This window comes from Oncorhynchus keta, unplaced genomic scaffold (genome assembly GCF_023373465.1).
Source record: "Oncorhynchus keta strain PuntledgeMale-10-30-2019 unplaced genomic scaffold, Oket_V2 Un_contig_3206_pilon_pilon, whole genome shotgun sequence".
Lineage (NCBI taxonomy): Eukaryota > Metazoa > Chordata > Actinopteri > Salmoniformes > Salmonidae > Oncorhynchus > Oncorhynchus keta.
The window spans coordinates 96,506-111,407 of NW_026287132.1; the positions used below are offsets into that span (position 1 = coordinate 96,506).

At 48.6% G+C, this 14,902-nt stretch overlaps 1 protein-coding gene across 1 annotated transcript in view; it reads left to right on the forward strand.

Moving 5' to 3' along the window:
- Positions 1-14,902, forward strand: part of LOC127923762 (serine/threonine-protein kinase B-raf-like) — a 110,025-nt gene that overhangs the window by 75,503 nt on the left and 19,620 nt on the right. Inside the window, exons 5-6 of the mRNA XM_052507818.1 lie at positions 5,066-5,168; positions 5,830-5,978. Coding sequence (XP_052363778.1) covers positions 5,066-5,168; positions 5,830-5,978 — 252 coding nt within the window. The remainder of the gene's footprint in view (positions 1-5,065; positions 5,169-5,829; positions 5,979-14,902) is intronic.

Genomic DNA, 14,902 nt, shown 5'->3' on the forward strand with positions numbered 1-14,902 from the left:
AGTACAGTCTCACAGGGTCAATGTACAGTCCCACAGTAAGGGGTCAATGTACAGTCCTACAGTAAGGGGTCAATGTACAGTCCCACAGTAAGGGGTCAATGTACAGTCCCACAGTAAGGGGTCAATGTACAGTCCCACAGTAAGGGGTCAATGTACAGTCTCACAGTAAGGGGTCAATGTACAGTCCCACAGTAAGGGGTCAATGTACAGTCTCACAGTAAGGGGTCAATGTACAGTCCCACAGTAAGGGGTCAATGTACAGTCCCACAGTAAGGGGTCAATGTACAGTCCCACAGTAAGGGGTCAATGTACAGTCCCACAGTAAGGGGTCAATGTACAGTCCCACAGTAAGGGGTCAATGTACAGTCCTACAGTAAGGGGTCAATGTACAGTCTCACTGTAAGGGGTCAATGTACAGTCTCACAGTAAGGGGTCAATGTACAGTCTCACAGTAAGGGGTCAATGTACAGTCCCACAGTAAGGGGTCAATGTACAGTCTCACAGTAAGGGGTCAATGTACAGTCCCACAGTAAGGGGTCAATGTACAGTCCCACAGTAAGGGTCAATGTACAGTCTCACAGTAAGGGGTCAATGTACAGTCTCACAGTAAGGGGTCAATGTACAGTCTCACAGTAAGGGGTCAATGTACAGTCTCACAGTAAGGGGTCAATGTACAGTCCCACTGTAAGGGGTCAATGTACAGTCCTACAGTAAGGGGTCAATGTACAGTCTCACAGTAAGGGGTCAATGTACAGTCCTACAGTAAGGGTCAATGTACAGTCCCACAGTAAGGGGTCAATGTACAGTCCTACAGTAAGGGGTCAATGTACAGTCCTACAGTAAGGGGTCAATGTACAGTCCCACAGTAAGGGGTCAATGTACGGTCCCACAGTAAGGGGTCAATGTACGGTCTCACAGTAAGGGGTCAATGTACAGTCCTACAGTAAGGGGTCAATGTACAGTCCCACAGTAAGGGGTCAATGTACAGTCCCACTGTAAGGGGTCAATGTACAGTCCCACTGTAAGGGGTCAATGTACAGTCCCACTGTAAGGGGTCAATGTACAGTCCCACTGTAAGGGGTCAATGTACAGTCCCACAGTAAGGGGTCAATGTACAGTCCCACAGTAAGGGGTCAATGTACAGTCCCACAGTAAGGGTCAATGTACAGTCCCACAGTAAGGGGTCAATGTACAGTCCCACAGTAAGGGGTCAATGTACAGTCCCACTGTAAGGGGTCAATGTACAGTCCCACAGTAAGGGGTCAATGTACAGTCCCACAGTAAGGGGTCAATGTACAGTCTCACAGTAAGGGGTCAATGTACAGTCCCACAGTAAGGGGTCAATGTACAGTCCCACAGTAAGGGGTCAATGTACAGTCTCACAGTAAGGGGTCAATGTACAGTCTCACAGTAAGGGGTCAATGTACAGTCTCACAGTAAGGGGTCAATGTACAGTCCTACAGTAAGGGGTCAATGTACAGTCCCACAGTAAGGGGTCAATGTACAGTCTCACAGTAAGGGGTCAATGTACAGTCCCACAGTAAGGGGTCAATGTACAGTCTCACAGTAAGGGGTCAATGTACAGTCCCACTGTAAGGGGTCAATGTACAGTCCCACAGTAAGGGGTCAATGTACAGTCCCACAGTAAGGGGTCAATGTACAGTCCCACTGTAAGGGGTCAATGTACAGTCCCACAGTAAGGGGTCAATGTACAGTCCCACAGTAAGGGTCAATGTACAGTCTTTACTGTAAGGGGTCAATGTACAGTCCTACTGTAAGGGGTCAATGTACAGTCCCACTGTAAGGGGTCAATGTACAGTCCCACTGTAAGGGGTCAATGTACAGTCCCACAGTAAGGGGTCAATGTACAGTCTTTACTGTAAGGGGTCAATGTACAGTCTCACAGTAAGGGGTCAATGTACAGTCTCACAGTAAGGGGTCAATGTACAGTCCCACAGTAAGGGGTCAATGTACGGTCCCACTGTAAGGGTCAATGTACAGTCTCACAGTAAGGGGTCAATGTACGGTCCCACTGTAAGGGGTCAATGTACGGTCCCACAGTAAGGGGTCAATGTACAGTCTCACAGTAAGGGGTCAATGTACAGTCCCACAGTAAGGGGTCAATGTACAGTCCCACAGTAAGGGGTCAATGTACAGTCCCACAGTAAGGGGTCAATGTACAGTCCCACAGTAAGGGGTCAATGTACAGTCCCACAGTAAGGGGTCAATGTACAGTCCCACAGTAAGGGGTCAATGTACAGTCCCACAGTAAGGGGTCAATGTACAGTCCCACAGTAAGGGGTCAATGTACAGTCCCACAGTAAGGGGTCAATGTACAGTCCCACAGTAAGGGGTCAATGTACAGTCCCACAGTAAGGGGTCAATGTACAGTCCTACAGTAAGGGGTCAATGTACAGTCTCACAGTAAGGGGTCAATGTACAGTCTCACAGTAAGGGGTCAATGTACAGTCTCACAGTAAGGGGTCAATGTACAGTCTCACAGTAAGGGGTCAATGTACAGTCCCACAGTAAGGGGTCAATGTACAGTCTCACAGTAAGGAGTCAATGTACAGTCCTACTGTAAGGGGTCAATGTACAGTCCCACAGTAAGGGGTCAATGTACAGTCCCACAGTAAGGGGTCAATGTACAGTCTCACAGTAAGGGGTCAATGTACAGTCTCACAGTAAGGGGTCAATGTACAGTCTCACAGTAAGGGGTCAATGTACAGTCTCACAGTAAGGGGTCAATGTACAGTCCCACTGTAAGGGGTCAATGTACAGTCCTACAGTAAGGGGTCAATGTACAGTCTCACAGTAAGGGGTCAATGTACAGTCCTACAGTAAGGGGTCAATGTACAGTCCCACAGTAAGGGGTCAATGTACAGTCCTACAGTAAGGGGTCAATGTACAGTCCCACAGTAAGGGGTCAATGTACAGTCCCACTGTAAGGGGTCAATGTACAGTCCCACAGTAAGGGGTCAATGTACAGTCTCACAGTAAGGGGTCAATGTACAGTCTCACAGTAAGGGGTCAATGTACAGTCTCACAGTAAGGGGTCAATGTACAGTCTCACAGTAAGGGGTCAATGTACAGTCCTACAGTAAGGGGTACGGTCCCACAGTAAGGGGTCAATGTACGGTCCCACAGTAAGGGGTCAATGTACGGTCCCACAGTAAGGGGTCAATGTACGGTCCCACAGTAAGGGGTCAATGTACGGTCCCACAGTAAGGGGTCAATGTACGGTCCCACAGTAAGGGGTCAATGTACGGTCTCACAGTAAGGGGTCAATGTACAGTCCTACAGTAAGGGGTCAATGTACAGTCCCACAGTAAGGGGTCAATGTACAGTCCCACTGTAAGGGGTCAATGTACAGTCCCACTGTAAGGGGTCAATGTACAGTCCCACTGTAAGGGGTCAATGTACAGTCCCACTGTAAGGGGTCAATGTACAGTCCCACAGTAAGGGGTCAATGTACAGTCCCACAGTAAGGGGTCAATGTACAGTCCCACAGTAAGGGGTCAATGTACAGTCCCACAGTAAGGGGTCAATGTACAGTCCCACAGTAAGGGGTCAATGTACAGTCCTACTGTAAGGGGTCAATGTACAGTCCCACAGTAAGGGGTCAATGTACAGTCCCACAGTAAGGGGTCAATGTACAGTCTCACAGTAAGGGGTCAATGTACAGTCCCACAGTAAGGGGTCAATGTACAGTCCCACAGTAAGGGGTCAATGTACAGTCCCACAGTAAGGGGTCAATGTACAGTCTCACAGTAAGGGGTCAATGTACAGTCTCACAGTAAGGGGTCAATGTACAGTCCCACAGTAAGGGGTCAATGTACAGTCCCACAGTAAGGGGTCAATGTACAGTCTCACAGTAAGGGGTCAATGTACAGTCTCACAGTAAGGGGTCAATGTACAGTCTCACAGTAAGGGGTCAATGTACAGTCTCACAGTAAGGGGTCAATGTACAGTCCCACAGTAAGGGGTCAATGTACAGTCTCACAGTAAGGGGTCAATGTACAGTCCCACTGTAAGGGGTCAATGTACAGTCCTACAGTAAGGGGTCAATGTACAGTCCTACAGTAAGGGGTCAATGTACAGTCTCACAGTAAGGGGTCAATGTACAGTCCCACAGTAAGGGGTCAATGTACAGTCCTACAGTAAGGGGTCAATGTACAGTCCTACAGTAAGGGGTCAATGTACAGTCCCACAGTAAGGGGTCAATGTACAGTCCCACAGTAAGGGGTCAATGTACAGTCCCACAGTAAGGGGTCAATGTACAGTCTCACAGTAAGGGGTCAATGTACAGTCTCACAGTAAGGGGTCAATGTACAGTCCCACAGTAAGGGGTCAATGTACAGTCTCACAGTAAGGGGTCAATGTACAGTCCCACAGTAAAGGGTCAATGTACAGTCTCACAGTAAGGGGTCAATGTACAGTCCCACAGTAAGGGGTCAATGTACAGTCCACAGTAAGGGGTCAATGTGCAGTCCCACTGTAAGGGGTCAATGTGCAGTCCCACAGTAAGGGGTCAATGTACAGTCCCACAGTAAGGGGTCAATGTACAGTCTCACAGTAAGGGGTCAATGTACAGGCCCACTGTAAGGGGTCAATGTACAGTCTCACAGTATGGGGTCAATGTACAGTCTCACAGTAAGGGGTCAATGTACAGGCCCACTGTAAGGGGTCAATGTACAGTCTCACAGTAAGGGGTCAATGTACAGTCTCACAGTAAGGGGTCAATGTACAGGCCCACTGTAAGGGGTCAATGTACAGTCCCACAGTAAGGGGTCAATGTACAGTCCTACAGTAAGGGGTCAATGTACAGTCTCACAGTAAGGGGTCAATGTACAGTCTCACTGTAAGGGGTCAATGTACAGTCTCACAGTAAGGGGTCAATGTACAGTCTCACACTTGCACAATTCAGTTTATTTTATTGTACTTTGTTGAACAAGGTAAATCCTTGTGAACACATTCTCTACAACAACAACAACAACAACAACAACACACGTGTACTAAACTCAACCACAACCCAGTGAACTCCTCTTCCTGTCACATGTCTCAGAGAGAAGAAGCCTCTTGGCTGGGACACAGACATCTCCTGGCTGACAGGGGAGGAGCTACACGTGGAAGTGCTGGAGAACGTTCCTCTGACCACACACAACTTTGTGAGTATGACTGAAACTATGGAATTGGTACTAGAAGTTTTATATGACTGGGGCAGGGGTGCAGCCTGGGAGGGCATGGGCCCACCTACTTGGGAGTCAGGCCCACCTACTTGGGAGTCAGGCCCACCTACTTGGGAGTCGGGCCCACCTACTTGGGAGTCGGGCCCACCTACTTGGGAGTCGGGCCCACCTACTTGGGAGTCGGGCCCACCTACTTGGGAGTCGGGCCCACCCCAGTCGGGCCCACCACTTGGGAGTCAGGCCCAGCCAATCAGAATGAGTTTTTCCCCCACAAAAGGGCTTTATTACAGACAATATTCAGGCCCAGCCAATCAGAATGAGTTTTTTCCCCCACAAAAGGGCTTTATTACAGACACATACTACCCCTTGGGCTTATCGGTAGAGAAAGCAACATTACATTTTCTGGCAACAGTTCTGGTGGACAATCCTGCAGTTAGAATGTCAATTGCACACTCCGAAACCTGAGACATCGTCGTGTCGTTGTGCTGTGTGACAAAACTGCAAAAACAAAAAATAATTTTACACAGATGAGTGGTATTTCCAGCTCCATGGACAGAAGGTACCAGTCACTAGTTACCGACGTTCCTGATCTATTTTCTAACTGTCTCCGTCTCTCTCTGTTTTCTGTCTGTTCCCCCAGGTGAGGAAGACGTTTTTTACGTTGGCCTTCTGCGATTTTTGCCGGAAGCTTCTGTTCCAGGGGTTCCGATGTCAGACGTGTGGCTATAAGTTCCACCAGCGTTGCAGTACGGAGGTGCCGCTCATGTGTGTCAACTACGACCAGCTAGAGTGAGTTATCCATCGATTTGATCAAATTAATCAATTCAACTACGACCAGCTAGAGTGAGTTATCCATCGATTTGATCAAATTAATCAATTCAACTACGACCAGCTAGAGTGAGTTATCCATCGATTTGATCAAATCAATCAGTTCAACTACGACCAGCTAGAGTGAGTTATCCATCGATTTGATCAAATCAATCAGTTCAACTACGACCAGCTAGAGTGAGTTATCGATCGATTTGATCAAATGAATCAATTCAACTACGACCAGCTAGAGTGAGTTATCGATCGATTTGATCAAATGAATCAGTTCAACTACGACCAGCTAGAGTGAGTTATCGATCGATTTGATCAAATGAATCAGTTCAACTACGACCAGCTAGAGTGAGTTATCGATCGATTTGATCAAATGAATCAATTCAACTACGACCAGCTAGAGTGAGTTATCGATCGATTTGATCAAATTAATCAATTCAACTACGACCAGCTAGAGTGAGTTATCCATCGATTTGATCAAATTAATCAATTCAACTACGACCAGCTAGAGTGAGTTATCCATCGATTTGATCAAATCAATCAGTTCAACTACGACCAGCTAGAGTGAGTTATCCATCGATTTGATCAAATCAATCAGTTCAACTACGACCAGCTAGAGTGAGTTATCGATCGATTTGATCAAATGAATCAATTCAACTACGACCAGCTAGAGTGAGTTATCGATCGATTTGATCAAATGAATCAGTTCAACTACGACCAGCTAGAGTGAGTTATCGATCGATTTGATCAAATGAATCAGTTCAACTACGACCAGCTAGAGTGAGTTATCGATCGATTTGATCAAATGAATCAATTCAACTACGACCAGCTAGAGTGAGTTATCGATCGATTCGATCAAATGAATCAGTTCAACTACGACCAGCTAGAGTGAGTTATCGATCGATTCGATCAAATGAATCAATTCAACTACGACCAGCTAGAGTGAGTTATCGATCGATTTGATCAAATGAATCAGTTCAACTACGACCAGCTAGAGTGAGTTATCCATCGATTTGATCAAATGAATCAATTCAACTACGACCAGCTAGAGTGAGTTATCGATCGATTTGATCAAATGAATCAATTGAACTACGACCAGCTAGAGTGAGTTATCGATCGATTGATCAAATCAATCAGTTCAACTACGACCAGCTAGAGTGAATTATCGATCGATTTGATCAAATGAATCAGTTCAACTACGACCAGCTAGAGTGAGTTATCGATCGATTCGATCAAATCAATCAGTTCAACTACGACCAGCTAGAGTGAGTTATCGATCGATTTGATCAAATGAATCAGCTCAACTACGACCAGCTAGAGTGAGTTATCCATCGATTTGATCAAATGAATCAATTCAACTACGACCAGCTAGAGTGAGTTATCGATCGATTTGATCAAATGAATCAGTTCAACTACGACCAGCTAGAGTGAGTTATCGATCGATTTGATCAAATGAATCAGTTCAACTACGACCAGCTAGAGTGAGTTATCGATCGATTTGATCAAATGAATCAGTTCAACTACGACCAGCTAGAGTGAGTTATCGATCGATTTGATCAAATGAATCAGTTCAACTACGACCAGCTAGAGTGAGTTATCGATCGATTTGATCAAATGAATCAGTTCAACTACGACCAGCTAGAGTGAGTTATCGATCGATTTGATCAAATGAATCAGTTCAACTACGACCAGCTAGAGTGAGTTATCGATCCCTTTGATCAAATGAATCAATTCAACTCGTTGAGGAAAGGGGATGGGACTTGATGTGTGATGTTATTCTGTTGGTTTGCACACAAGTGTTGTTCCTTGTTTGAGACTGAAGTTAGCTTGACCTGTCCCCAGGACGGACATTAGCTTGACCTGTCCCCAGGACGGACATTAGCTTGACCTGTCCCGGGACGGACATTTGACCTGTCCCCCGGGACGGACATTAGCTTGACCTGTCCCCGGGACGGACATTAGCTTGACCTGTCCCCGGGACGGACATTAGCTTGACCTGTCCCGGGACGGACATTAGCTTGACCTGTCCCGGGACGGACATTAGCTTGACCTGTCCCGGGACGGACATTAGCTTGACCTGTCCCCAGGACGGACATTAGCTTGACCTGTCCCCAGGACGGACATTAGCTTGACCTGTCCCCAGGACGGACATTAGCTTGACCTGTCCCCAGGACGGACATTAGCTTGACCTGTCCCCAGGACGGACATTAGCTTGACCTGTCCCCAGGACGGACATTAGCTTGACCTGTCCCCAGGACGGACATTAGCTTGACCTGTCCCCAGGACGGACATTAGCTTGACCTGTCCCCAGGACGGACATTAGCTTGACCTGTCCCCAGGACGGACATTAGCTTGACCTGTCCCCAGGACGGACATTAGCTTGACCTGTCCCCAGGACGGACATTAGCTTGACCTGTCCCGGGACGGACATTAGCTTGACCTGTCCCCGGGACGGACATTAGCTTGACCTGTCCCGGGACGGACATTAGCTTGACCTGTCCCGGGACGGACATTAGCTTGACCTGTCCCCGGGACGGACATTAGCTTGACCTGTCCCGGGACGGACATTAGCTTGACCTGTCCCGGGACGGACATTAGCTTGACCTGTCCCGGGACGGACATTAGCTTGACCTGTCCCCGGGACGGACATTAGCTTGACCTGTCCCCCGGACGGACATTAGCTTGACCTGTCCCCGGACGGACATTAGCTTGACCTGTCCCCCGGACGGACATTAGCTTGACCTGTCCCCGGACGGACATTAGCTTGACCTGTCCCCCGGACGGACATTAGCTTGACCTGTCCCCGGACGGACATTAGCTTGACCTGTCCCCGGACGGACATTAGCTTGACCTGTCCCCGGACGGACATTAGCTTGACCTGTCCCCAGGACGGACATTAGCTTGACCTGTCCCCAGGACGGACATTAGCTTGACCTGTCCCCGGACGGACATTAGCTTGACCTGTCCCCGGACGGACATTAGCTTGACCTGTCCCCCGGACGGACATTAGCTTGACCTGTCCCCCGGACGGACATTAGCTTGACCTGTCCCCCGGACGGACATTAGCTTGACCTGTCCCCGGACGGACATTAGCTTGACCTGTCCCCGGACGGACATTAGCTTGACCTGTCCCCCGGACGGACATTAGCTTGACCTGTCCCCCGGACGGACATTAGCTTGACCTGTCCCCGGACGGACATTAGCTTGACCTGTCCCCGGACGGACATTAGCTTGACCTGTCCCCCCGGACGGACATTAGCTTGACCTGTCCCCCGGACGGACATTAGCTTGACCTGTCCCCCGGACGGACATTAGCTTGACCTGTCCCCCGGACGGACATTAGCTTGACCTGTCCCCCCCGGACGGACATTAGCTTGACCTGTCCCCCGGACGGACATTAGCTTGACCTGTCCCCCGGACGGACATTAGCTTGACCTTGACCTGTCCCCCGGACGGACATTAGCTTGACCTGTCCCGGGACGGACATTAGCTTGACCTGTCCCCCGGGACGGACATTAGCTTGACCTGTCCCCGGGACGGACATTAGCTTGACCTGTCCCCGGGACGGACATTAGCTTGACCTGTCCCCCGGACGGACATTAGCTTGACCTGTCCCCCGGACGGACATTAGCTTGACCTGTCCCCGGACGGACATTAGCTTGACCTGTCCCCGGACGGACATTAGCTTGACCTGTCCCCGGACGGACATTAGCTTGACCTGTCCCCCGGGACGGACATTAGCTTGACCTGTCCCCGGGACGGACATTAGCTTGACCTGTCCCGGGACGGACATTAGCTTGACCTGTCCCCGGGACGGACATTAGCTTGACCTGTCCCGGGACGGACATTAGCTTGACCTGTCCCGGGACGGACATTAGCTTGACCTGTCCCCGGGACGGACATTAGCTTGACCTGTCCCCGGGACGGACATTAGCTTGACCTGTCCCCGGGACGGACATTAGCTTGACCTGTCCCCGGACGGACATTAGCTTGACCTGTCCCCGGGACGGACATTAGCTTGACCTGTCCCCGGGACGGACATTAGCTTGACCTGTCCCCGGGACGGACATTAGCTTGACCTGTCCCCGGGACGGACATTAGCTTGACCTGTCCCCGGGACGGACATTAGCTTGACCTGTCCCCGGGACGGACATTAGCTTGACCTGTCCCCGGACGGACATTAGCTTGACCTGTCCCCGGACGGACATTAGCTTGACCTGTCCCCAGGACGGACATTGATCTGCCTCTTCTTGCTAGTGTCCCCCCTGTATGTTGGGTCTCTAGTGTCCCAGTTCTATCCTGTATGTTGGGTCTCTAGTGTCCCAGACGGACTGTATCTGTTGGGTCTCTAGTGTCCCAGTTCTATCCTGTATGTTGGGTCTCTAGTGTCCCAGTTCTATCCTGTATGTTGGGTCTCTAGTGTCCCAGTTCTATCCTGTATGTTGGGTCTCTAGTGTCTCAGTTCTATCCTGTATGTTGGGTCTCTAGTGTCCCAGTTCTATCCTGTATGTTGGGTCTCTAGTGTCTCAGTTCTATCCTGTATGTTGGGTCTCTAGTGTCCCAGTTCTATCCTGTATGTTGGGTCTCTAGTGTCCCAGTTCTATCCTGTATGTTGGGTCTCTAGTGTCTCAGTTCTATCCTGTATGTTGGGTCTCTAGTGTCCCAGTTCTATCCTGTATGTTGGGTCTCTGCTAGTGTCCCAGTTCTATCCTGTATGTTGGGTCTCTAGTGTCTCAGTTCTATCCTGTATGTTGGGTCTCTAGTGTCCCAGTTCTATCCTGTATGTTGGGTCTCTAGTGTCTCAGTTCTATCCTGTATGTTGGGTCTCTGCTAGTGTCCCAGTTCTATCCTGTATGTTGGGTCTCTAGTGTCCCAGTTCTATCCTGTATGTTGGGTCTCTGCTAGTGTCCCAGTTCTATCCTGTATGTTGGGTCTCTAGTGTCCCAGTTCTATCCTGTATGTTGGGTCTCTAGTGTCCCAGTTCTATCCTGTATGTTGGGTCTCTGCTAGTGTCCCAGTTCTATCCTGTATGTTGGGTCTCTAGTGTCAGTTCTATCCTGTATGTTGGGTCTCTAGTGTCCCAGTTCTATCCTGTATGTTGGGTCCTAGTGTCCCAGTTCCTGTATGTTGGGTCTCTGCTAGTGTCCCAGTTCTATCCTGTATGTTGGGTCTCTAGTGTCCCAGTTCTATCCTGTATGTTGGGTCTCTAGTGTCCCAGTTCTATCCTGTATGTTGGGTCTCTAGTGTCCCAGTTCTATCCTGTATGTTGGGTCTCTAGTGTCCCAGTTCTATCCTGTATGTTGGGTCTCTAGTGTCCCAGTTCTATCCTGTATGTTGGGTCTCTAGTGTCCCAGTTCTATCCTGTATGTTGGGTCTCTAGTGTCCCAGTTCTATCCTGTATGTTGGGTCTCTAGTGTCCCAGTTCTATCCTGTATGTTGGGTCTCTAGTGTCCCAGTTCTATCCTGTATGTTGGGTCTCTAGTGTCCCAGTTCTATCCTGTATGTTGGGTCTCTGCTAGTGTCTCAGTTCTATCCTGTATGTTGGGTCTCTAGTGTCCCAGTTCTATCCTGTATGTTGGGTCTCTAGTGTCCCAGTTCTATGTCTGTTCTATCCTGTATGTTGGGTCTCTGCTAGTGTCCCAGTTCTATCCTGTATGTTGGGTCTCTAGTGTCCCAGTTCTATCCTGTATGTTGGGTCTCTAGTGTCCCAGTTCTATCCTGTATGTTGGGTCTCTAGTGTCCCAGTTCTATCCTGTATGTTGGGTCTCTGCTAGTGTCCCAGTTCTATCCTGTATGTTGGGTCTCTAGTGTCCCAGTTCTATCCTGTATGTTGGGTCTCTAGTGTCCCAGTTCTATCCTGTATGTTGGGTCTCTAGTGTCCCAGTTCTATCCTGTATGTTGGGTCTCTAGTGTCCCAGTTCTATCCTGTATGTTGGGTCTCTAGTGTCCCAGTCCTGTATGTTGGGTCTCTAGTGTCCCAGTTCTATCCTGTATGTTGGGTCTCTAGTGTCCCAGTTCTATCCTGTATGTTGGGTCTCTAGTGTCCCAGTTCTATCCTGTATGTTGGGTCTCTAGTGTCTCAGTTCTATCCTGTATGTTGGGTCTCTAGTGTCCCAGTTCTATCCTGTATGTTGGGTCTCTAGTGTCCCAGTTCTATCCTGTATGTTGGGTCTCTAGTGTCCCAGTTCTATCCTGTATGTTGGGTCTCTAGTGTCCCAGTTCTATCCTGTATGTTGGGTCTCTAGTGTCCCAGTTCTATCCTGTATGTTGGGTCTCTGCTAGTGTCCCAGTTCTATCCTGTATGTTGGGTCTCTAGTGTCTCAGTTCTATCCTATGTGTCTCTAGTGTCCCAGTTCTATCCTGTATGTTGGGTCTCTAGTGTCCCAGTTCTATCCTGTATGTTGGGTCTCTGCTAGTGTCCCAGTTCTATCCTGTATGTTGGGTCTCTAGTGTCTCAGTTCTATCCTGTATGTTGGGTCTCTAGTGTCCCAGTTCTATCCTGTATGTTGGGTCTCTAGTGTCCCAGTTCTATCCTGTATGTTGGGTCTCTAGTGTCCCAGTTCTATCCTGTATGTTGGGTCTCTGCTAGTGTCCCAGTTCTATCCTGTATGTTGGGTCTCTAGTGTCCCAGTTCTATCCTGTATGTTGGGTCTCTAGTGTCCCAGTTCTATCCTGTATGTTGGGTCTCTGCTAGTGTCCCAGTTCTATCCTGTATGTTGGGTCTCTAGTGTCTCAGTTCTATCCTGTATGTTGGGTCTCTAGTGTCCCAGTTCTATCCTGTATGTTGGGTCTCTAGTGTCCCAGTTCTATCCTGTATGTTGGGTCTCTAGTGTCCCAGTTCTATCCTGTATGTTGGGTCTCTAGTGTCCCAGTTCTATCCTGTATGTTGGGTCTCTAGTGTCCCAGTTCTATCCTGTATGTTGGGTCTCTAGTGTCCCAGTTCTATCCTGTATGTTGGGTCTGCTAGTGTCCCAGTTCTATCCTGTATGTTGGGTCTCTAGTGTCTCAGTTCTATCCTGTATGTTGGGTCTCTAGTGTCCCAGTTCTATCCTGTATGTTGGGTCTCTAGTGTCCCAGTTCTATCCTGTATGTTGGGTCTCTGCTAGTGTCCCAGTTCTATCCTGTATGTTGGGTCTCTGCTAGTGTCCCAGTTCTATCCTGTATGTTGGGTCTCTAGTGTCCCAGTTCTATCCTGTATGTTGGGTCTCTAGTGTCCCAGTTCTATCCTGTATGTTGGGTCTCTAGTGTCCCAGTTCTATCCTGTATGTTGGGTCTCTAGTGTCCCAGTTCTATCCTGTATGTTGGGTCTCTAGTGTCCCAGTTCTATCCTGTATGTTGGGTCTCTAGTGTCCCAGTTCTATCCTGTATGTTGGGTCTCTAGTGTCCCAGTTCTATCCTGTATGTTGGGTCTCTAGTGTCCCAGTTCTATCCTGTATGTTGGGTCTCTGCTAGTGTCTCAGTTCTATCCTGTATGTTGGGTCTCTAGTGTCCCAGTTCTATCCTGTATGTTGGGTCTCTAGTGTCCCAGTTCTATCCTGTATGTTGGGTCTCTAGTGTCCCAGTTCTATCCTGTATGTTGGGTCTCTAGTGTCCCAGTTCTATCCTGTATGTTGGGTCTCTGCTAGTGTCCCAGTTCTATCCTGTATGTTGTAGTGTCCCAGTTCTATCCTGTATGTTGGGTCTCTAGTGTCCCAGTTCTATCCTGTATGTTGGGTCTCTAGTGTCCCAGTTCTATCCTGTATGTTGGGTCTCTAGTGTCCCAGTTCTATCCTGTATGTTGGGTCTCTAGTGTCCCAGTTCTATCCTGTATGTTGTTGGTTCTCTGTATGTTGTCTCTAGTGTCCAGTTCCTGTATGTTGGGTCTCTAGTGTCTCAGTTCTATCCTGTATGTTGGGTCTCTAGTGTCCCAGTTCTATCCTGTATGTTGGGTCTCTAGTGTCTCAGTTCTATCCTGTATGTTGGGTCTCTAGTGTCCCAGTTCTATCCTGTATGTTGGGTCTCTAGTGTCCCAGTTCTATCCTGTATGTTGGGTCTCTAGTGTCCCAGTTCTATCCTGTATGTTGGGTCTCTAGTGTCTCAGTTCTATCCTGTATGTTGGGTCTCTAGTGTCTCAGTTCTATCCTGTATGTTGGGTCTCTAGTGTCTCAGTTCTATCCTGTATGTTGGGTCTCTAGTGTCCCAGTTCTATCCTGTATGTTGGGTCTCTAGTGTCCCAGTTCTATCCTGTATGTTGGGTCTCTAGTGTCCCAGTTCTATCCTGTATGTTGGGTCTCTAGTGTCCCAGTTCTATCCTGTATGTTGGGTCTCTAGTGTCCCAGTTCTATCCTGTATGTTGGGTCTCTAGTGTCCCAGTTCTATCCTGTATGTTGGGTCTCTGCTAGTGTCCCAGTTCTATCCTGTATCTAGTGTCCCAGTTCTATCCTGTATGTTGGGTCTCTAGTGTCTCAGTTCTATCCTGTATGTTGGGTCTCTCCCAGTTCTATCCTAGTGTCTCTCCCAGTTCTATCCTGTATGTTGGGTCTCTAGTGTCCCAGTTCTATCCTGTATGTTGGGTCTCTAGTGTCCCAGTTCTATCCTGTATGTTGGGTCTCTAGTGTCCCAGTTCTATCCTGTATGTTGGGTCTCTGCTAGTGTCCCAGTTCTATCCTGTATGTTGGGTCTCTAGTGTCCCAGTTCTATCCTGTATGTTGGGTCTCTAGTGTCCCAGTTCTATCCTGTATGTTGGGTCTCTAGTGTCCCAGTTCTATCCTGTATGTTGGGTCTCTGCTAGTGTCTCAGTTCTATCCTGTATGTTGGGTCTCTAGTGTCCCAGTTCTATCCTGTATGTTGGGTCTCTAGTGTCTCAGTTCTATCCTGTATGTTGGGTCTCTAGTGTCTCAGTTCTATCCTGTATG